The sequence below is a fragment of the Enhydra lutris genome, unplaced genomic scaffold, assembly GCF_002288905.1.
Source record: "Enhydra lutris kenyoni isolate GAN:26980312 unplaced genomic scaffold, ASM228890v2 scaffoldscaffold1, whole genome shotgun sequence".
Taxonomy (NCBI): Eukaryota; Metazoa; Chordata; class Mammalia; order Carnivora; family Mustelidae; genus Enhydra; species Enhydra lutris.
In genome coordinates, this window is record NW_019154085.1 from 93,762,991 (window position 1) to 93,787,455 (window position 24,465).

At 38.3% G+C, this 24,465-nt stretch overlaps 1 protein-coding gene across 1 annotated transcript in view; it reads right to left on the reverse strand.

Annotated features, from left to right (window-relative positions):
• The window catches only part of LOC111145030 (thrombospondin type 1 domain containing 7B), a 724,800-nt gene that overhangs the window by 224,560 nt on the left and 475,775 nt on the right, over positions 1-24,465 (reverse strand). Inside the window, exons 12-13 of the mRNA XM_022499648.1 lie at positions 11,973-12,167; positions 5,009-5,272 (exon numbers count right to left, since the gene is read on the reverse strand). Coding sequence (XP_022355356.1) covers positions 5,009-5,272; positions 11,973-12,167 — 459 coding nt within the window. The remainder of the gene's footprint in view (positions 1-5,008; positions 5,273-11,972; positions 12,168-24,465) is intronic.

A 24,465-nucleotide genomic window follows, 5' to 3' on the forward strand; every position in this document is an offset into this window, starting at 1 on the left:
GGAGCTGGGAGCCTGATGCGGGACTTGATCCCAGGACTCCAGGATCATGACCTGAGCTGAAGGCAGTCGCTTAACCAACTGAGCCACCCAGGCACCCTAGAATGTGTCTTAACCACTGAACTACAGTATAAAAGTTTAAAAATATTAAAAATCATCATAGTGACTATAATTTGTTGAAGAGTATAAAGGCATAAATCATAAAAGAGGTAAACTGTGACATCAGATATATACAAAGGAGGGGTGAAAAGTAGAGAATCTACAGGCAAATGGAGATTAGTTATCAACACAAAATGGACAGTATTATCTGTGAGAAGTTTTAAGTAAGCTTCTTTTTAACTGCCAAGCAAAAATCTGGAGTAGATTGATCAAAATAAAAAAGGGGGAGACAGAGTATATCACTGTGGAAAAGTATCAATTTACAAGGGTAGGCAGAAAAAGGAAAAATACCCTCGAGATACACAACAAGAAGGCAAATAATAAAATGGCAGTGGTAAGTCCTTACATATCAATAATCACTATAAGTATAAATGGGTTGAATTCACCAATCAAAAGGCACAGAATGGCTGGATAGAAAAACAAGACAATCATATGATACGTACGGGAGACTCGTGTCATCTTCAAAGACACTCATACACTCAAATTTTGAAGGAACAGAAGAATATATCTCATGCAAGTAGAAACCAAAATAAAGTAAGAATAGCAATACTTTGAAAAAATAGACTCCAGGCCAAAAAGCAAAAACAAAAACAAAAAATAAGAAACCAAGATTATTTAATAAAGGAGTCAACATATCAAAATGTAACATTCATAAATGCATATACATCCATTATCAGAGCCCCTAAATGTATTAAGTAAATACTAACAAATGTGAAGAGAGAAATAGACAATTATATAAAAACAGTAGGGGCGTTCAACACCACACTGTCAGTAATGGATAGATCACCTGAACAGGAAAAACAAAAACAAAAACAACAACAACAAAAAAAACAAGTAAATGCTATAATTGAACTGTATTTTAAACCAAATAGACTTGACATATATAAAACATTCCATCTAGCAGAAGAATATAGTTTCCTCAAGAAAAACTGAAAGGTTTCCTTTTAAGAACAGGAAAAAGACAAAATTGCCCACTCTCACCTCTCTTATTTGATACAGTACAAGAAGTCCTAACTGAAGAAATTAAACAAAAAAATGGCATCCAAATCAGAAAGAAAGTAAAATTGTCACTATTTGCAGTTGATAATTTGTGTATAGAAAATATCAAAGACTCAGCCAAAAAACTATTGAAGTTAAGTAATTTCAGTAAAATTCCAAGATATAAAAAAAAAATTCAACATACAGAAATCATTTATGTTACTATACACTAATTATGAAGCATCTGAAATATAAAACTATCCCATTTACCACAGCACCAAAACAATAAATAATAATAAATTTAACCAAGTAAAAGATCTGTACAATGAAAACTATAAAACTTACTTGAAAAAAATTGAAATAGATACAACATATGGAAAAAAAAAAAAAAACCTGTGTTCGTGGTTCTGAAGCATTTTGTTAAAATATCCATGCTACATAAAGCCTTCTATAGAATCAATAGAATCAATGTCATTCAATGTCATTGAATTTGAATTGACATTCAAATGTCATTCTTCACATAAAGAGAGAAATGGAACTACCAAGGACCCCAAATAGCCAAAGCAATCCTAAGGAAGAACAAATATGGGAATGTCACATTTCTTGATTTTAAATTATACTACAAAGTTATTGGAATAAAAACAGAATATTATTGGCATAAAAATGAAACACAGACCAATGAAACAGAATTCAGAGCTCAGAATAAACCCATGCATTTTTTCCTCAAGAATTTTGATGGATTCCTATCTCACAGGTCTTTCACCTATTAGAGTTTATCTTTGTGAATGGTTTAAGAGAATGGTTGAGTTTCATTGTTCTGTATATAGCTGTCCAATTTTCCCAGCAACATTTATTGTAAAGACTGTTTTTTTTTTTCCACTGCATATTCTTTCCTGCTTTGAGCTGAGACATCCTTCGACAGACAAATGGATAAAGAAGATGTAGTCCATATATACAATGGACTATTACTCAGCCATCAGAAAGAATGAATACCCAATTTTGCATCAATATGGATGGAACTGGAGGAGATTATGCTAAATGAAAAATCAAACAGAGACAATAATCGTATGGTTTCACTTATTTGTGGAACATAAGAATAGCATGGAGGACATTAGGAGAAGGAAGGGGAAAGTGAAGGAGGGAAATCAGAGACAACCATTAGTGACTATGAACTCCAGGAAACAAACTGAGGCGTTCAAAAGGGAGGAGGGTGGGGGGATGGGTGAGCCCAGTTGACAGGTATTAAGGAGGGCATGTATTGCATGGAGCACTGGGTGTTTGTTATGTACAAATAATGAATCATGGAACACTACATCAAAAACTAATGATGTACTGTATGGTGACATACATAACAAAAAAACAAACAAACATGAATTTTCAGTGAACTAATACTTGACAAGAGAAGAAATAACACCTAATGGGGAAATGGTCTCTTCAAATGGTGTTGGGAGAACAATGCAGAACAATGAAATTAGACCCCTGTTTTACAGCACTCAAAAAATTAACTCAAAATAGATCAAAACCTTAAATAGAAAACCTGATACCAGGAATCTCCTAGAAAAAAATGTGGTAGAGAAGCTCTTTAACACTGACTTTGGTAATGTTTTTCATAGGTCACCAGAGCAATCAAAACAAAACAAAACAAAATAGGACTACATCAAACTTAAGCTTCTGCATAGCAAAGGAAACAATCAACAAAATGAAATGGCAACAGAGCTAATGGGAGAAATTTTTTGCCAACCATGTATCTGATAGCAGGTTAATACCCAAAATATATAAAGAACATTTTCAATCTAATTATGAAATAGGAAGAGAAACAGACATTTTCCCAAAGACATCCAAATGGCCAAGAGATAGAGGAAAAGATGCTCAACATAATCAGGCAAATGCAACTCAAAACCACGGTGAAATAACACCATAACCATTAGAATGCTTTTAATTAAGAAAAGAAATAATGGGTGTTGAGGAGGATGTGGAGAAAAGGGAACTCTTGTACACTGTTGTGGTAATGTACATTCCCTCAACCACTATGTTAAATAATATTAAAGTTACTCAAAAATTAACCGATCTACTATGGGATACAGCAATCTCACAGCTGGGTATATACCCAAAGGAAATGAAAATAGAGTATCCAAGAAATATATATACTCCCATGTTCATTGCAACATTTTTCACAATAGCCAAAATATGGAAACAACCTAAGTGCCCATCAACAGATGAATGGATAAGAAGATGCGATCTATATTTGATAAAATATATCTCATATATTAAAAAGTAAAACATTTGGCCATAGAAATGATATCCTATCATTTATGACAATATGGATAGACCCTGAGGACATTATAGCAAGTAAGGTAAGTTAGAGAAAGGCATGTACTGTAGGGTATCACTTATATGTGGAATTTAAAGTCAAATTGGTAAAAACAGTAAAATGGTGGTTACCAGGAGATAAGGGATGGGGAGGTGTGGTTAGGACAGATATTATTAAACTGTTTAAATTTATAATGAGTAGTACATAAGTCCTAGAGATTTGATGTACAGTATAGTGAATACACACACCAATTTTGTATTATAATCAAACTTGTTAAAAGACTGGTACTTAATTATTCCAACCACTAAGAAATAACTCTGTAATGTGATAGCGATGCTAATTATCACTATAGTGCTAATCACTACCATATGAATAATCAAACGGACATACTGTAACCTTAAATTTACACATTGGAAGTCAAATATATTTCAATGGGAAAAAGGAAAACCTAGTTTTGGAAAATGAACCAATACATATATAAAAACCAAAACCAAAAATTAAAGTCAACCAGTTTTGGCTTCCATAAAATGAGTCCACAGCTTGCTTCTGATGTGTATAATGTTTCTCTGAGTCAAGCTACTGAAGAAAATTTTATAGAGTAACCCAGGAAGCAGAGTCAATGATATCACCAATTAAAGGGTTATTAAGCCTTAGGTTGCATTCACAAGATGATACAGGCATATCTTCAACAGTTAATCCATTGACTATGAAGACAAACTGTCATTTACCCAACTTCTATAACAGAAATGAATTCAACTCATCATAATTATTATTGAGAAAGCTTATTAAAACAAATACTTTGATGATAGAGACCAAAATCTTTTTTCCTCCTAGAGTTTGCCAAATATGAATTCTTTCATATGCTCTGTAAAATTCCTTACCATTTTAGTCTTATAAAAAAAATAAGTCACAAACTAGAGTTTGGAATTCATTATGTTTGTTCCATTGTAATCACTAGTCTCAGCATCCCCTATCAATCTTCATCCCGACTAGATTGAGTCTCATTCTTTTCTCCATTCACCCCTCTTTCAAATTCTCCCAAGGTTAAAAAAAGGCAGTCTTCTCCCTGATTAATAGCTCACAAAATTCTCCCTGATGGCTTTTTTCTACAGTTTTATTCTATTAGTTTGGGTATACTTATATAGTGCATTGCAAAACATTTTAAGTCAACGTTTTCATTGGTAATTTGTCAACTACCTTAGAAGAAATTCAAGGCCTGATTCTTTCTATGCGTATGATCAGAGCACCAAAGACCACCACAAAATATATTTTGTATTAAATACAGCTTTTCTAATTAAGTAAAGCAACTGTACTCATCCACAGTTAACTAAGTGGTCAGTGGTCAAGTATAGAGTGAGGAGAGTCAAAGATCCAAAATAATCACATTCCAAATAATCAGTGAAATATGGACACATGTATTCCAAATGCCTATATTTTATGAAAGGCAGTGCGTCATTAACAAAGGAAAACTGAAAGAAATATTACAGAACAAAGCTACTAATTCTAGACTTGGATACACCTCCTGGGCTATATGTGTATGTTCCTCCTCATCCATCTCCTTACCAGAGCTGCTGCAGTGGGAGGGGTCAACAGGTCTCCCGTTTTTATCAAAGCAGGCTATTGCTCGAAAGCGCAGGCCTTTTCCACATTCTTTGCTGTCTCCTTGTACCCGATATCCCCGTTGAGACTCCCTTCTGCCTTCTGGAAGAATGCAATCTGACCAGTTTCCATAAGGCTGAGATATAAATATATCACAAGGGCACAGTTCTGTTTCTATGAGAGGGTACAGGTCAGAGTCCTGGCATTTCTCTTTCTTCCTGCTTTTCCCTGTTTCAAAAACAAAATAAAACAAAACATTGATATATTAATTTCCAATCTGTTTTGTTGAAAGTCACATTATTGACTTTACTAATGTTTATTTACTAAACATCAAATAAAATATGGCCTTCCCCTGCCCTTCTCCACAACCCCCCCCCTTTTTTTTCCATGAAAGCAAATCCTAGGACAATGGAAGCAATTCTCAAAGAAACTGAAATTAAAGTTAATTTGAGGGGCGCCTGGGTGGCTCAGTCTATTAAACATCTGCCTTTGGCTGGGACCAAGCCCCACATCAGGCTCCTTACTCAGCAGGAAGCCTGCTTCTCCCTTTCCCTCTGCCTGGTGCCCCCCCCCCCCGCTCATATATTCTGTCAAACAAAAAATAATAATAAAGATAATTTGGAAAAAATTTAAAAATGGTTTATATTGGATAGTGGCAAGAAAAAAAAAAGAAACTGAAAGCTGTTTGCTACAGTGACTCAACAGCTGGAAAGTTTTTGTTTATATGATTTTCTCTATAACGTGTTGCTAAGAACAAACAGATTACTTTGTTTTCCTGAAAATTAATGGTTTCCAGGGAAACCAACAAAACACTGGAAATAGTAACATCCTGTCATTTTGATGCGCGTTTTTGGAAACAGTTTATTTATTCAAAGAAAAAAATGATATCTCATCCAATGGCCCTGGAGTGAGGCTAGGTACCACTTGGGGTGAGAGTGACAAAGTCGAACTTATTTTAGTCCTTGCCATCAGGCAGCTCACAAATGCTGACACAATAAAAGGAAATAAATGGTCAAATAATGTTGGGTAATTTAATCTGAGAAAAAGTTATGATTTCCACTTTGAAAGACTTTAACTTAAGTATTCTAGAATATGACTTTACCTTAACCAATTGACTTTGATGGAGCTTTTAGCTGTGATCCTGTCTTTGAGTAATGAGAATACAGAATCATTTCTCATTGCTGAGTACTTGATAATCACATTTAATGGGATTTCAAGTCCGCATGTAACTTGATTCAACTTTCCTGCCAACACACTTCTACTAGATTCCTAAACGTTTTCTAATAGATCTGATTGTATTTTGTTTCATCATTAATAAGTCATCAGCTAGAGTCTTGGCTGGTTATAAAAGAATATGAAGTAGGCTGCTTTATTGGTCTTATTCCCAGTGTTTATAGGGGTTTTAGAAAAGCTTGATTCAAGCTGATGCATGGGATATTATCTCATTGTCAAAGAATTTATACATAATTTTATAGTTATTGCCTGGATGACTGGCTCTATGGTCTGACATGTTGCTTACGGTCATAATAAATAATGATTCCTGCAGGGTCTGAAAGATGTTGCTGGAACTTCAGCCATGCCACTCTCTCTCTCTGGGAAGATATATTCACTTGCCTTTACCATTAGGAGCACTTAATGAGAAAATGTTTGAGAAACACAGTCTTTATGGCAGTGAGAATTTACTGGTTGAAAGATAGGTCTATGTGTGGTGACTGGTTTCTTCCTACCAGCACCCAGCATACTGAAGTCTCTGGTGCTTCTTAAATGTCTCCATCTCTTCAATTTCTATTCTCTTCTCAACTCATTTAAGCCTGGATTCAGAGTCCACCTATTTCTTGACACTCTACTTACTATTGACAAAGTAATAAAACAAATGAAGCCCTGGAATGTCTCTCTACGTTACCTTCAGGCTTAATCGTTCAATGATTTTTCAGAATGTTGATAACACCATCACTGTTGAAATACTCTTCCCAAATTCCATTGTATCTTACCTTTTTGTCCCTCACCCCCGCTATCCCTCTGGGAAGTTCGCATTTGTTTGTTGCATTATTTCCCCTCTCTACATCTCTTAACTGATGGGCTTTCTCAGGGCACTGTCCTAGGTTCTCTTCTTTTCTGATCCATTATCTTCACTCACGAGTTTAAAGGACCCTCTATATCTCTAGATTTCTAGCTCAAGCTTCTGAGCCACAGACTAGAACCTAAAGGGCCTATCAAACTCAACTTGGCAAAATTCATACTCAACCTCTTCACACCTGGGCCTTCCTTTCTCCATCTTCATTTCCCAATTATATCAAGAAGGCCAAGTCAAAATCTAAAATGTCACGCTTGAATTCTATTGTACTATCTGCATCTATCTGTTTAATGACAAAGATCTATCATTTTAAATGACTATCTCTTGAATCAGTCCTTGTTTCCATTCTGACCAATACCACCCATATGTAGCCCATCTCCAAATCTCTTAAATCCCCACAACACCTTCTTCCAGTATTTTATAGCCATTGTACTTCATATTCCCCGTCTTTTGCCCACACTGCAACTAGAAGCAGCTCACAAAGATGGAAATTCGATCACATCATTTATCTACCTAAAACTCCTCATTCACTTACCATATTTCATGGAATGAAGTCTAGACCCTCTGCTATGGTCATCAAGGCTCTGCAGTACCGAGACCATTAGGACCTGCCTCCTATCTAAGTTGTGTCATTCTGCCTCTGGCATATTACAAGCTAGACATACTGCACATCTTTCAGTTCCTGGAAATTACTCATTGGTTTCTGGCCTTTGCATTTTTTAATTACTTTTATGAACATAATGTATTATTTGCCCCAGGGGTACAGGTCTGAATCGTCAGGCTTACACATCTCACAGCACTCACCACATCACATACCCTCCCCAGTGTCTGTAACACAACCACCCTCTCCCTACCGGCCTTTGCATTTCTTACGCCAAAAGTTATCTTAAGTTCCAACCTCCCTCCGTGGTCTAGTTAATGTCTACTTGTCCTTGAAGTCCAAACTAATACCTTACCCTTGCCAGAAAGCCATTCTTGAGATGCTTCACCTCAGGTATGTAAAAGGTACTCTTCTGTACGGTCCTTATTCTGCCTATCACAAACTGCCTTTCCAAGTATGTTCGCTCCCCAGTTTTTGGAATTTGTAATTATGCTACCTTAGACGGCAAAATGGACTTTGTAGATGTGACTGGGATAATGGGCCTTGAGAGGAGATTATTCTGGATTATCTGGGTGGGTACAACCTAATCACAGGTCTTAAAATTAGAAAACCTTTCCTAAGAGATAGTCACACATAAGGTTACTGAATTTCAAGATGGAAGAAGAGTCATTAGCCAAGGAATATGGATAGCCTCTAGAAGCTAGGGGGAAGAAAAAAAAAATGCATTTCCCCCTAGAGCCTCCAGAAAGTTATACAGTTCCACCAACATCTTGTTTTCAGCCTTGTGAAACTGAAGTTTGTTTTAGACCTACATAACTAGGAGATCATAAATTTGTGTTATTTTAAAGCCACTAAATTTGTGGTAATTTGTTATAGCAATAAGAATTTAATGTAGCACTAATACAACAGCTTTTGTCAGAAATTCTATATTGTGTTTTAATTGTAATAAAATCTCTATCTTCCATTATACTATAAACTCTTAAATGAGGATCATGTCTATTCCCTAGTAGTATTCCTAAGGCATAGCATGCATAAGTGGTCAAGAAAAATGTTCATTAAGAAAAGGAGATTTTTGGGGCGCCTGGGTGGCTCAGTGGGTTAAGCCGCTGCCTTCGGCTCAGGTCATGATCCCAGGGTCCTGGGATCGAGTCCCGCATCGGGCTCCTTGCTCGGTGGGGAGCCTGCTTCTCTCTCTGCCTCTGCCTGCCGCTCTGCCTGCTTGTGCTCTCCCACTCTCTGAGAAATAAATAAATAAAATCTTTAAAAAAAAAAAAAAAAGAAAAGAAAAGGAGATTTTAAAAAGTGGGGTAGGGGAAAAAGGAAGACAAAAGGAGTAAGTGAGAGAGCAAGAAACAGAAGAAAAATATTCATCTATAAGGCAAGCAAAAGTTTCTGGCAGAACAAGTATTCTGTATGAATATACGCACTCTCTGTATTTGGGATAACCTTAAATAGAGGACATCACTGTTTGAGGATGGATTTGAGTATGTTAATACAGAAATGGTTCTCAAGAAACAAATTATTAGTGGTCCTCTACTTTGATAACATTATAGTAAAAGAAAAAGAAAATCAGTATTAATCTTTTGGATTAAGAACTAGTTTACTACTAAAACACAAGTTAACAAAACAACAATAACAAAAAAGAAAGAAAGAAAGAAAAGAAAAAGATGGGGCACCTGGGTGGCTCAGTGGGTTAAAGCCTCAGCCTTCGGCTCAGGTCATGATCCCAGGGTCCTGGGATCAAGCCCCGCATCAGGCTCTCTGCTCGGCAGGGAGCCTGCTTCCCTTCCTCTCTCTCTGCCTGCCTCTCTGCCTACTTGTGATCTCTGTCAAATAAATAAATAAAATCTTTAATAAAAAAAAAAAAAAAGAAAAGAAAAAGAAAACCAATCCCTAATACAATTTAAAGACATTCCCCCCTCTTAAGTGAGATGGAAATTTGTAACTTTTGTTTCAATAACATAAAACTATTAAATGTTTTATTTATCCAGTTATTTCGCATATTAATAACCTAAACCAATCTACCAATAGATTATTTTCAGCACTTATAAACAACTGCTATAAATACCATTCAATCCAAAACCTGTGATGATCTAGTTTAGGTACAACACCCAAGATATCCAGAACTGAACTGAAGTTTCATGTTAAAAATGGAAAAGAGAAAAACACTAGATGGTCCCTTATTCCATGGAGTAGCTTGTATTTTTGTCTACATGCTTCTTTATGTGTCTGTATTAAAGAGAATCGCAGTTTTATGGTCTAAGTCCACCTTTTACTACCATTCATGTAAGAGATTGAGTTTACCACCAAACTACATGTGAGAGACTGAAATACAAACATAGTACCGCAACAATAAAAATGTCTTAAGTAAAAAATTTCAATTCACTACTGCCTACTGCACACTCAGTGATACAGAATTGTTGGGTTTTTTTCCCCCTACATCTCATGTGTTTCATGAAATTGACCAGTTGGTGTCTCCAAGACATGAAGACACACAGAGATCAATTACCCAGCAAAAAGCATAACCAATGGTTTAGAAAAATTCTAAGTAATTTTATTTTAGTAGGAGTAATTCTTAGGATAGAGTTTAGAGAAAAATGTACAATGGTTCTTCCAATATTTATGTAAAAAGTGTATTTTAAATAAGCCAAATGCTTACTTAGTTTTGACAGTTCAAAATAAACTGTACTAGTTCAATAAATATTTTAGGTTCTTCTATATTCCCATTGTCAACTTGCAGGTATAAAATACTATTAGTACACTCAAGAACAGAAAACTGGCCAGTAATTAAAACTTTGTTTTCCCTCTAAAGGATATTCTTATCCCAAAGATGGAGAATTGCCAGGATGATGGCTTCTGAAGCCTTATGCATGAACGTGCACACCAAGTTTTACTGCTGCCGGTGAACTTGAAATTACTCCTGTCAAACACATTCCACCCCGTTATATTCCCTAGAACTTTTTTCATCTTAGAAACACAAGCAGTGTTGTACAAAGTTATGTATTCATAGATTTTTGTAGAAGAGAACACAAAGTACAGCATATTTGTTGTTTCTATTTGATTATAGAGTTTACCTACTCATGAATGGGCTTCTGATTTATGTGTAGAAACCCCATTACAAGCTCTCATCGATTAATTAAATCCATTAGAGTTAAATTTAAAACATAATCTTGTAAGCCATACATTCAAACAAGGGGAATTTGAAACCGAGAGAATTAGCTCTTGAACTTCTTGTAATAACAAATGGTCTTCTGTGCTTAATTCTTCAATGTCAACAACAATTATATTATCCCAATGATTATTTTGGCATTTTTCCTTTGGGTCTTTATTACCTAAATTAAGTTTTCTGCATATTCAAATACAACTAAAAGAAACTGTGGCTCAGTGGGTTGAGCCTCTGCCTTCGGCTCAGGTCATGATCCCAGGGGTCTGGGATCGAGTCCCGCATCGGGCTCTCTGCTCAGCGGGGAGCCTGCTTCTCCTCATCTCTGTCTGTCTCTCTGCCTACTTGTGATCTCTCTCTCTGTCAAATAAATAAATAAAATCTTTAAAAAAAAAAAAAAAAAAGAAAGAAACTGTGGGATATTTATCTAGCCAAGAAATACAATATACTATACTGCATCAATTATTTGTACATTATAGGCAAAAATAGCCCCAGCACCTTCATGCAACTATTAATTGCTTTTATATCCATTAAATCGCATGGATGTAAACAGAGCCAAAATAATATACCACAAAAGCAGAACCTACATATATAATTTGACTTTTATCTTACAACTAAAATTCTAAAATATCAAATTGTTTATAAAGTAATGGCAAAAGAGAATGATCTAGATTAGATCTGCCTATTGAGGAATTTTACACATCAGTCACTGCTTTCAACCCTGCCAAGATCCTGGCATGACCACATGCCAGAAATTTTGCCATTAACTACTCCAAGGTAGCGGGTGGCTATGTTGCCATTTACCACTGTAAAGATTATAAAGCCATATAGAGAGGAACTTCGCAGCTGTAGAATGGTTCACATCATTCATTTCACAAGTATTAATTTAGTACATATTATGTGCCAGGCATAGGTGCATTAGATACATAGCATCAGGAAGCATAATTTTTATGACCACTCTAAAGTCTACCAAGGGCTGAGAAAAGGAGAGACCCAATATAATTTCTAGTATTCTTGGACTTTCCATTTTCTTTTGCAGGTTCAGAAATGCATCCCTGTCTGAAGCTAAGAAATGAAAGGTATACCCTACCTGTGAGCTGTCGCCGTCGACTTCGGGTTGTTTCACAATTTGTGGAGCACGGAGTAAACTTGGACCAAACTGTGAAGGTGCAGTCATCTCGACACGGGACTGTGCATTCTTGTACAAGGGGAGGCATGCCATTTGTCTGCTTGAGGCATTCCATCATTTCTGCCGACTGGTTATCATCAGAGATACAGGAGACCGCTTTAAAAAAAAAAAAAAAAAAAAAAAAGAATTCTTTTGTTATTATTTTGATTAAATCAGTCTGTTGCTTGTACTTCAACAAAATAGCAGAATCCCCCGATGTCTGAAAATTTGGTTATCACTGTGATTGGAAAAGGTGTTCAACACCACTAACCTTATTTCTCTCTAGAAATTAAACGTTTAAGGTTGCCAGTGGGGGTATCTGAAGATTTAATTGGTTTCATTATTAATTCAATTTGGTTGCACTGACAGCAACCAAAATAACTTCCAGTAATTTATTGTACATAAGCTTGCGAGTATCTGATCTCTAGGAATGATCTAAAACTAGGAAAGAATGTGTAAGAGTAAAACGAGGACAAAAAAGGGACAAAACCATGAATATCATGTGAATTCTTCCTTGATTTTAATTTCTTTTGTTTGAATGGCACTTCTGGAAACAGTCCTATTTTTGCTTCATTACCAGTATTTTAAAAAATAATTTGTTATTTTTGTTATATTTGTTATATATATTATATATATTATGTTATATATTATATAATTATATATATTATACATATATTTGTTATATTTGTTATCCTTATTAACATTTCAGGAGAAAATTTTTAAATATTTTTTTCAAGTATAGGCATAATCTATCCAGGTAACTCCCATTATAGATATCCTATTAATTTCAGATAATTCAAAATTTCTTTCACAAACTTTAACTAGAAGGTCTCTAGTCATACCATAAAGCAACCAATAAATCTTGAGGTAAAGAACTTAAGAAATTTTGTAAATTCTGTATTTGATTCTTTGAGCTAGTGACTTTTTATTCATTTATACAAGGTATTTTCTGTATCTTTTACTCATCCTAATTATGAACTTTGTAGGGATCTTTGTAGCCTCTAGACCCATATTGGCACTATTAGACATTTTAGGTTGGACACTTTGCATAGGTATTTGTTTCTTGTGCACCGGAAGACATTTAGCAGCATGTTTGACCTCTACCTACTAGATGTCAGCAGCACATACACCCTCCCAGTTGTGAAAACCAAAATCTCCAGACATTGTCAAATGTTACCCCAGGTGAAAACTACTCTTCTAAACTCATTGCTAACCACGGAGATCCAGGAGAATACGCAGATTCTATGGCATGACCTCAGACCTACTGCATCAGCATCTCTGGGGCAGAATTCTAGGCATATATTTTTGTCTTTAAGTGTCCCAGGTGGTTCTGCAGCAGCCTGCCCACAGACAACCCATTTTTGGCATGGTGCCTGTGGATATAGGGTAGGTTAAAAGGTATTTGCTGAATTGTTCATCCTAAAGAAATCCCAGTTTAAGATAATTTTTATGACAACTCTAAAATCTACCAAGTTATAAGGAATAAACATACCACAGCTTAGGATCAACATTGTTAAGAATCAACTTTATATGAAAAGTTTTATAATGCAGGGTAACTATACATAGGTACTCCACTTAATTGCTCATTCTTATATTCTGAACTTTTTTTCAAAAAATTTATTTTTTCATTGTTCCAAGATTCATTATGTATCACACCCAGTGCTCCATGCAATACGTGCCCTCCTTAATACCCACCACCAGGTTCACCCATCCCCCTGCCCTTCTCCCTTCCAAAACCCTTAGTTTGTTTCTGAGTCCACAGTCTCTCATGGTCTGTCTCCCCTCCAATTTCCCCTATTTCTCTTTTCCTTTCCTTCTCCTAATGTCCTCCATGTTATTCCTTATGTTCCACAAGTAAGTAAAAGCATATGATAATTAACTTTATCTGCTTTACTTATTTCACTCAGCATAATCTCCAGTCCTGTCCATTTGGATGTAAAAATTAGGTATTCATCCTTTCTGCTGGTTGAGTAATATTCCATTGTGTATATGGACCATATCTTCTTTATCCATTCATCTGTTGAAGGGCATCTTGGCTCTTTCCACAGTTTGGCGACCGTGGCCATTGCGGCTATGAACATTGGGGTACATATGGCCCTTCTTTTCACTACATCTGTATCTTTGGGGTATATACCCAGTTTCATTATTCTGAGCACAAAGAACAACTCAATCTTTTTTTTTTTTTTTCTTAATAACCGAAAGCCAAATCCACCCAATGTTTTAGGACCAAGGAGTTAGCTAAGATGACAATGGATGCATACATGATACTTCCCAGTTTGTACATCTGCTCTGTGCCAGGTGGGGTTATTCACTGGTTTTGAGCAATTTTTGCTTTTGTTTTTATCTACATTCTAGGAACAAAATCCATTGCATACAAGACCAACATCACCTATGGTTTTTTCCGTTGGAAATATTATAGCCATTAATGAAAACACCAATATACTTTATCTTAAGTAGGATAAATGCAAATGTTATTTCAGTTACATGTTTAGATAACCAATCTGGAGTCCATTTAGGGGACTTCTATCTTCCCAAGGTATTTTTCCTCCCAAGATGACAATGCACTGATTAACATGAAGTGGAATTTTAAATACTTTTAAAAAGCATTGTTATTCGAAATCTGAACCTCTATGTATACAAAAGTAAGGTGTTTTTTTCCAAAGAAGTTTTGAAAATTATTTTCCACATTAGTGTATAATTTGACAACTATGATAAACATTCAATGATATTTTGAAATTTTGCAAACTAAATTAGCAAACTCGATTTATGAATGCCTATATTGAGCTATTTTGCATTAATGAAAGAAAGCATCAAGAATAAAGAATAGCTATAGTATATGATGTAATTCAGAGACATTCTTATCAAATGGTATGAATACAAATTCCAACTCCAAACATCTGGGAATTACATGAATGGAGTTATTTAATCTTTGTGCATAGACTCATCTATAAAATTATTATAATAAGAGAACCTATAACAGAGTTGTGAGAAAGCTTAAAACAGTATCTCTCATACACTCAAGGTTCCAAAATGCTATCGACTATTAACTTTTTGTATTTTTTTAATTTCTAAATTAAATCAAGCAGACTGATAGTTCTCCTCTCAGGTACGCACACTACCACTCTCCATGGCCACCTTCAGAATCTGAGGGATAAAGGAAAGGAGAAAACCATGGTTGAATCTCACACGAGTCTGGCACCACACTTAAAAAATCACCATTAGTCAAACAGTATGTCAAGTATGCCCTAAACACATTCACTACATTAGCAGGGCTATGTAGACCAAATCAGATCAAGTGTTCCTATATGAACTGATGTATTAGAGTAGTCTAACAGAGACAATAGAGTTCTTTAAGGGCCAAAGAAAACACTGGCAGTTGTAGCATGAAGTTTCATGATACCACATAATCTCAAGACCACTGTTCTATGTTATTACTGATGGTCTGTTAACTCAAGGGTTGAGTGGCAACTGATACACTACAGATCATACAATCATCAAATTAGGTCAGGCATTATGGCTTTCCGATTTCTCAAATTTCAAGATTCTAATTTCTTTTCAAGTGTGAAAAAAAATCACCAGACAAAAACTTAAAAGAGGGATGCCTAGGTGGCTCAGTTGGTTGAGTGAATGACTCTTGTTTCTGTCTCAGGTCATGATCTCAGGGTCCTGAGACTGAGCCCCCTGCTGGACTGCCACTAAATGAGAATTCTGCTAGAGATTCTCTCTCCTCCTCTCCCTCTGCCCCTCCCCCACCCACCTACTTTGCAAGCATGAACATGTACACACGCTCTCCAACTCAAATAAAATCTTAAAAAATATGAATGTTTCTTAGGAACATTCTAGTATAAAATGAATCATTTAATAAACATATATTGGAAGACTGGATATTGAACTATACCAATGGATACAAAATTACTGAGGAAAAACAGCAAGAGCAAAGTATGCAGGACTGGAAAACCAGGAAATGAGAAGATATTTGGAGTAAATGAGGATAACTAGTAGCTAGTGGCACAATCCAATTCAGAGCCTCCTTCCATTAGGCAACTCATGGGGAAAGGTTATTTTTAAAATGCATTATTTTAAATCTATAAAATAGTTCTTAACCACTAGAAGGTGTGTAGACTCCTTAAGCCCGAAAACTTATTTTGAGAAAACAGAGGTGGCAAAGTATACTGATAAAATTATAAATCCTAATGTCAAATAGAACTAAGTGACTCTCTAATTTTTTCTACTGTTAAAAGACTCCATTAACCCATCCATACAATTTTAGAGTAATATCTATACCATATAATTAATTGACGCAGGTGAAATACTTAGCACAGTGCCAAGCACTTAGTACATGTGCCCAGATACTGATTTTTGGCGGGGGGGGGGGGGGGGGGGAGATAGGTGTGCAAGCAAGCAAGTGCATGAATGGGGAGAGGGGCAGAAGGAGAGGGAGAGAATCTCAAGCAGACCATGCCAAGCAGGGAGCCCAAAGCGGGGCTCCATCTCACCACCCTGACATCATGACCTGAGCTGAAACCAAGAATTGGACTCCTAACCAACTGAGCCACCCAGGCACCCCATGGAAGATGGCCTATTTTTATGATAAAGTCTTCTAGAAATGGAAACATAACAAGCATCAGGAAAGAAGAATCCAACATTATTTGACTTGGCTCAGGAAGAATTTTCCAAATCCCACTACCAATAATCTTGGCCCCTAAGAAGTGTAACTGGAGTCTCCTATCATTTACAGTATTGAAGTCAGTAGCCTATTCCAAAGACTACACGGCTCTTCCAAGTGATGCTCTGTGCATCCTGCTAATTGTTTATGAAAATGAGCCTTATAAGCTAACACAGGAGATTAGAACTCCAGAGAAAGTCAGAAACCGAAATCTAAGTCCTGTTGGGAATGCCTTCCAGAAGCACCAAGATCAAAGTCCTTAAAAATCTTAAGAGTTTCATGAAAGGACCATGAACATTTGTGCAGAAGAGTGCTGGCCATATTTGCAGCTTCATACTTCACTCACTGAGGTGATTACATCCAGCACAAACATGAACCATGCCTCTCTAAGCTAAAGCTAAATTCAAAAGCATTTTAACATCTGAGGCTTAGGGGGATTTATCAAACTTTTCTGACCATTAGAACCATTTGTGCTTCATTACAGATCAGGCAAGGGATGAAACAGGCAAAGATATATAGCTTATGCCCTGAAGTCAGAAATACATCTTGAAGTCATTTTCTCTACTTCTGTGGTGGTCTAAACATTAAACTTTGCTTATACACCTGAATCTTAATTACCTACAGCTTGTTCCCTATTGATCTTATTGAACTTGATCCATTCATCCATCCATCCATCCAGTCAATATATAAACAACTATGAAACATTATAAAATCAGTGTGTGTATATATACATATGCATGTACATACACATAATCTGGCTTCTGGGAGGCTACAGTAGTGGCAGTGACAGAAAGGTAGATGGTACAACATTGTCCTCTCTGTAATGGAGACCACCAATGAGGGAACTTGGTATAGAAAGGAAAAGTAGGTACTGCAATCTTACACGGAAGGGACGTGCTGTGGGCAAGCAGGAAAAAAGCCATTACCAAAAATTCATCTTTCAGACATTTGCTATTTAGTTTCACCCTGAGTCCTGGGTCCTTTGGATCATAGCAAATCACTTGCAGACCACAATCTAGAGAAAGTTTTTTTTTGGTGGTGGCGGGTGGGAGAGGGCTTCTAAGTAGTTAAAGTACTGTCCTCTATACTAGGGGGCAAAGTCTTGAGGAAAGGGAGAGGCATTTACTACTGACCCTTCCTGTCCTTTATTTCTACATGGACTAGATTGTTTAAGGAATAGCGATTCAATGCTCAATTATAATCATTTATTAAACTTGGAATATTGTTGTCTTTGTGAGAGGAAAATTGTACTGCCAGGTAAAATTAGTTCCAATAGCTGCAGAACAATCTCATTATTGGGCATGTTTGAAATTTAGTAACCTTAGGCTTTGGACAGAAAGTTCTCAGGCTAGCTGCCTGGGACAGCTGAGTATTCTTAAGGAACAATGGAGAAGCACGTGTTTGAACCAAGCCACACAGATGAGAGCTCTCAGACAACAGTCACCTACTAGTAAATGGGAACGGTAGGGTGACCAAGAAACCCCCAGAACTTTTGTAAAGTTTGAGGTCATATTTTCCCATTTACAGTGTCTAACAATGTATACAACACATAGAATTGAGTTCAGCTTCTTCACCTTTCTCGTAATTATGACATAAGCTGAGCCTTAGAGAGGAAGAAAAAAAAAATCACAAAAAGCAGAAAAGAGTTACTAATTGCTTTCCCCTGTTACCTCTTTTCAATTTTAGCAGCATGAAAAGGAATACCCTGACACAAAATGTAAAATTATCTGATAATCTAGCAAAAGAAACAAAGCAAGGACCTAGCTGAATTCTTAGTATGTCTGAATTAATTTTTAAAAAAGAACTACCCACTGTTAATGTGGGAGGCTTAAGCAACCTTCTCAGGCTTCCAAGGTGACTAAATTCATCAGATTTTTAACTGTTACTAAACAGCTAGTCTTTTTACCCTCTATCACCTCTAGATTCAGGTCATCAGACTTGCCGTGATAAGTTGGTCTTTTTTAAATTTTCCCCCCACTTACAGCATGAAGAGTGCAGGGGTCACTGTCCTGATAAGAAAAGATGATATTCGGCCTGGGAAGAGTAAGTAAGTAATGGAAGCTGCTACTTCCCCATCTGTCTACACTCCCCACCCCTTCACCAAAGACAACCACATTACTTTCCCCGAGTTGCTATGGACTAGAGTTCAATTGTCATAGTTGAAAAGAAAGGTTAAAAGAATTTCTTTTTAGAGGTGATGATTTCCAGGAAGCAGGGGTAACATGCTAAAAAGCCAGGAGGGCTCTATGAGCTTGCTGTCCTGCCGTGCGTGCTTCAAGCACAAAGCTCCATTTACAGGTGTGTCAAGAAACAGAAAGGAGGGAGAGCAGCTGCCCAGCTCAACAAACAGTCTGACAACATATTCTATCAGGCCCTGCACTGGTAGCTGGGGACACACAGATGGAAGAAATGGTCACTGTACCCAGGGTCCTGCAAGAGCACAGCATGAGAGCCTCTGGCACTGGGCAGTCAGAGTCACTTTCTGGAAGGACAGACACATGAAAGTGGGGTAGGATGTACTCTATAAAAACAACTTGAGCCAGGCCAGGAACTTGACATACCATACACCTGTGCAGAAAACCAGCAATATGGTGGGCTGGCTTCCGGTCTTTGCTCTGCACATTCCTAGGACTCTATCTCCCCTTTGATGAGATCCATTATGTACAGAAATACACGGTCTATATCTGGGATGTTACTAAATTAAGGACATTATGCCAGGCTGCCCCCAGACAAGTATGGGGTCCAGTGTGAGAAAGTAAGAAGAGGTCATAAACCACAAGTCTTAAGAGTTAAAAGTTAAAAACTGAAATTAACAGATGTGTAATAGATCTGTTCTACTTCCCTAAATTAACATATTTGCTTTCCTAACATCTTGGAAAGCTAGGTTCTAATAAAAATTCTGGGATGAAGTTTTCATCTGGAATGTGCCTCCACCCCAGCCTTTTACCCTGGCCCCCTTCCTTCCCTTCTCATTTCAGCTGAATTCTACCTCAGCCGGGACCTTCTTGCATTTGCTGTCAATCCTGCGAAGCTCAATTCACAAGTCAGCTGCCTGTCATCCATGCCAGGCCTGGAGTATACACGTAGCTAGAGTAAGCTTTCCTCCAGTCAGACTCCAAAGAGGCCTCTTTCATCCTTGAGGCTGGCTCAGGGCCATATAGGCAGGGAGTTCTAGAGTCCTAAGGACTAGGATGAGATAGGGGTTGGGTAGGGAACCTGGACTCTGTTGGGACTCCTTATCTTTGAGAGGGAAGGAAGCTGGAAAGGCCAGAGAAGGGCCCTTGAATGTACGGGAGCTAGGGGAAACCATCTCTTGGTGAGTCTAAGGGCAGAACTGCCTTCCCTTCCAATCAATTCTTTACATCTTCCTTAAGACCTCCCATCCTGGTAGATAATCAGGGAAAGTACCAATTCCAATTAAAGCTATTTCAGTTTGGGCTATTGTAATTTGTTCCCTTTCTATTTAAAATAATTTTCTGGGTAAATTCTCTTCAGCCTTCCTCTTTCAGCTATTAGGCACCCAGGTGTGGTAGCCAGCAAGGGCCTCGGATCTGCAAGAAGGTCCTTCAGAAGTAGTCCCTGGACCTCTTCTAATGCCTGCAGTAAGAGGCCCATGTCCACTTGGTGACCGCTGACCCTGGTGACATTCACTGCTACAGTCTCCTCTAAGCCAAATCCTGGACCATCTTTCTCTAGTTGATGAGGCCTACTTGGCCCTGGTGCATCCTAAGGCCACGGGATCAGTGCCCTGGGAGATTTAGGGTACATTCTCCTGGTGTGCCTATGGACAGCACCAGCAGCCTCTTCAGGGAATGTGTGAACTTCTGGAGACTCAATAGGGGAAGCAACTCTGGGGAGCCAGTCAGGCCCTCCTTCTGGAGTGGGGCCTCTGGAGGCCATCTCTTCCCAGAGTTCCAAACACAGCATGGAAAACAAACTCTTCAGGTTTCTTCCTTTTCCTTAGCCAAACCTCCCACCTTTACAACATCAGCCCTGAGTCAGAGAAACCAGGATGCACATTCCTTTGGCTCCACTTCCCCCTCCCTCAGGCTCTTTGCATTTCCTTCCCAGCACCCATTCTGGCAGCAAGAGGAAGAACTTTCCATTCTTCTTGTCCAACAGACCCTTCTCCTGCCTTGCATCCATCTCCCATCTGAGGTGGCCTTTACCATGTCCTTTTCCCCAAAGCCATAATGGCAGACAGGCTGCAGACAGAGAAAACTAATTAGATTAAGTAGGTAAATTAAGAAGCATCTAAAAAACATGAGGCCTGCCGTACACATACTTCACCACTGGGTACTGAGGTCCAGGACTGCTGTACCTGGATTTGGCTTCTGTATGGAAAAGTCTCCCAAAAAGTGACTGACACCCATTCAGGTGCCACTAAATGGAGGGATGGATTCTTTGAAGCCCACAATGGTGCAGAAGCCAGAGGCACAAAAAAGCGCTCTGTTGGAAAGTCCAACACTTTCCTTTCGTTTCAGAAAAAGCCTCAGGATTTTTTTTTTTTCCGGTGCTAATTTATTTCCAAGGAGTTATTGTTTTCCGGTTGCCACTGTAAAAAACTACCACAAGTTAAGCCACTAAAAAACAAAAGTTTGTTTTCTTACAAATTCTGGGAGTCAGAAGTCCGACATCAGTTTCACATGGCAAAAATCAAGACGTCAGCAGGGCTGGTTCTTTCTGGAAGTTAGGGAGAGTCAAAGAGCTCATTCACCCTTTCCAGCTTCTAAAGGCTGCCTGTATCCCTCACTGACAGGCCCTAGCTCGGACTTCAAAGCACACCCTGTGTAGAAACTCAGCGCATGCCGGTTTCCTTCCTGTCTCCCGATTCCCTTATAAAGGCTGCTGTGATTACATTGGACCCACCTGGATAACCTGGGCTAATCTCCCCTTAGAATCCTTCGACTTAATTACATCTGCAAAGTCCCTTTTGCCTCATAAGGTAAGACATTCTCAGCTTCCAAAGATTAGAACTTGCCACTTTGGGGGGCCGTTATTTAGCTTGCAACACGGGGGAGAATTGTTTCTTCTAGTTCCGAGGTACTGCCTCATTCACTGGAATAAGAACCAGGCCTACTTCATCTGCTCCCAATAAAAGAAGGAATGCAGATTTGACACAATCAGATTTACCATGACTTCCCCAACCCCTGCTCTCACGCTGGTTTGTTTTGTTTTGTTTTAATTCTTTCATTTTTCAATCACCGTGCCTGGCTTTCCTCAGTCATCCAGACTACCTTTAGAACTACTCTCCCCATACTCTGCTGGGGTATTCTTAGGGAAAACAGGCAAGTGAACTTATTTCTTATTTAAGATCAAGCATAATCAAGAATGTACATCTAGGGGCACCTGGCTGGCTCAGACGACAAAGCATGTGACTCTTGATTTCAGGATTGGAGTTCATGCCCCATGTTGGGTGTGGACCTACTTTAAAAAAAAAAGAATATATACTATATAGCTACATTAAACAAAAGTGCATTATTCTAATTAGGTCAGTCTGAGCCAGGCAAAATGCAAAACCACATCCCCCCACCCCCTGCCCCAGCCAACCTTCAAGCTTCAATTTTTGGCTTCATGAATGAATGAAGGGAGAACCTCTTCAGAGAAATACTGGAATTGAGGAGAGAGTGAGAACAGTAGAAGTAATTAAAAGTACTATGTCCTAAAAAAGAAGGGAAACTCTACACTCTCTTTCATAAATAAGCATGTCTTGTTGTCTTTACTATGCGGACATGCTCTGGCCTGTCCACCATAAGTGCCAGCAGCCCTGAGCCACTCCCTCACCCCACTCCATGCTCAAGAGCCTAGTGCTGGCCAAGGTGAGGACACACATCAATAGGGTCCCGTGCATGCTGTGTGGAATAGAGTGTTCTCATCTTGTCTGTGCTGTTACTCTGGCTGTAGACAAGAGAGAAAGACTGTCCTAATCCTCTCCCAATGTGGCCAGGCCCAGTGTGGGGTAGGACCAGGAGCCCTGGAAGAACAGGAAAGGTGGCCATCTAGCACTTGCAGTTCCTAAGTGCAGACATCGGGTCACCCCAAATGACCAAGTCAACTTCTCCAAACAAGGATCAAACCCAGGCCCTTCCCCTTTGGACTTTAATCACAAGGAGTCGAACCAACCAACACTCCACATATTCTAAATTTACTAGGTGGATGTGTTAGCGATTGCATTTCTGTGACAGTTTTAAGTTAATAGAGAAGACATTTTCACTTGCTATTCTCCAAATGAGTCGATTTGGAAGTAGAAGCCAGTTCTTGCCATATCCCACTTGCATTCGTTTTTTCCCTGCATTTTCTCTCTCCCCATGCAGAACACAGCATGTGGGAGCACAGCGTTTGGAGGTCCCATTCTTCAAAACTAGAGTCTGAAAAAGTGTGTGCTTATGATTACATGCTGACTGACATATATGCAACTTGTGAGTGGAACAGCATGAGTTGTGGAGATTGAATTAAACAATAAACCCGTAATTGCTTGTTAGGGTGCTTTAATTGACTCAGAAGTACCATATGTGAAGCTGCGTGGCTGCAGGAGCCCAATTATAAGCTTGCTTATGGAAAGATACAACTCATTTTGCATGTTGGAAACATACTCCCCAATTATTGTTGCCTCTCAGAAAAAAAAAGCATTTTTAAATAAATAAGAAATACTTAGTGAGCAATAATGTACACTTAGTCCCAAGGTAACCCTGAAGCACTTTATTTAGGTTTTAATACAGGATCAGAGAATGCACAGTGAAAAAAATGCCCCTCTGCTTTATTCTGTTAAGCCCGGAGCTCTCTGTGTTCACAATTGAAGAAATCTACACAGGACTCTTGGCTTGAGGGATTTCCCCCCTAACTGATAAAAAACTGGTAAAAATAAACACTTAGGGAAAAAAGAGAACAAAGTAAAATTACAAACTATTCATAAATTAGATTTAAACACAGCTAATACATGTGAGGGTCACAGAGGAGAAAGGGAGATCTTAAACTTCGGCTGCCAATCTAGTGGGGCAAATTCCAGAAGGTAATGCTAGGAATGGGGTCAGGTGACCAAGCTGATCAGGATCAGCTGTGGGGTGGTGGAAGTGGGCAACACAGGAGGTACATGTTGACCAATTAGTAAAATCAGGAGGTTCCAGATCCGCAGAGTGAGCACCTTCGTAAACCAGAGTTGAGAAGGTGTAACCAGTGGGAATCCTAAATCTAAGGAGGAAAAGCATAAAATTGCCCTTCTCTAGGGCACCACAGAGCCTGGTGTTTGCATGAACACAAGTGGTCTTGGAGTACCTTTAGACCACCAGTGATTTCCAATTAGCCACAGTGACGTCTCCCCAAATAAATAAGTATAAAGAGTAGCTTGTTTGCTAACAAAGCTGCCACGGAAGTGTTTTGATCTCCTGCTATGCCCTCCCTTAAACTAGACCAAAAAAGATGTACACTCTGAACACAAAGACAGGAGATGCTAGGCAAACCCAGCTTCAAAAGTTTTCAGCCACTCCTGCCATTTAGATTGCCTCTCCGAGTCCTTCCTCCTACAGAGATAGTAAAACCTGTATTGAGAAAAGACATTATAAATGCATATAAATCATCACACTCAGCAAGACGTTGGCAGCAATCACTCTAAGTCATGACAGTGAATTGGAAGGAGCCATCCCTGCATCCAAGCTCGTTATACACCAGCGATTCTCTCCTTGATTTTATAACTCCTTAGAGTAGCTCCATTTATCTCAGTTGACTTTCTCCCATTAAAAATAATGCAAGGGG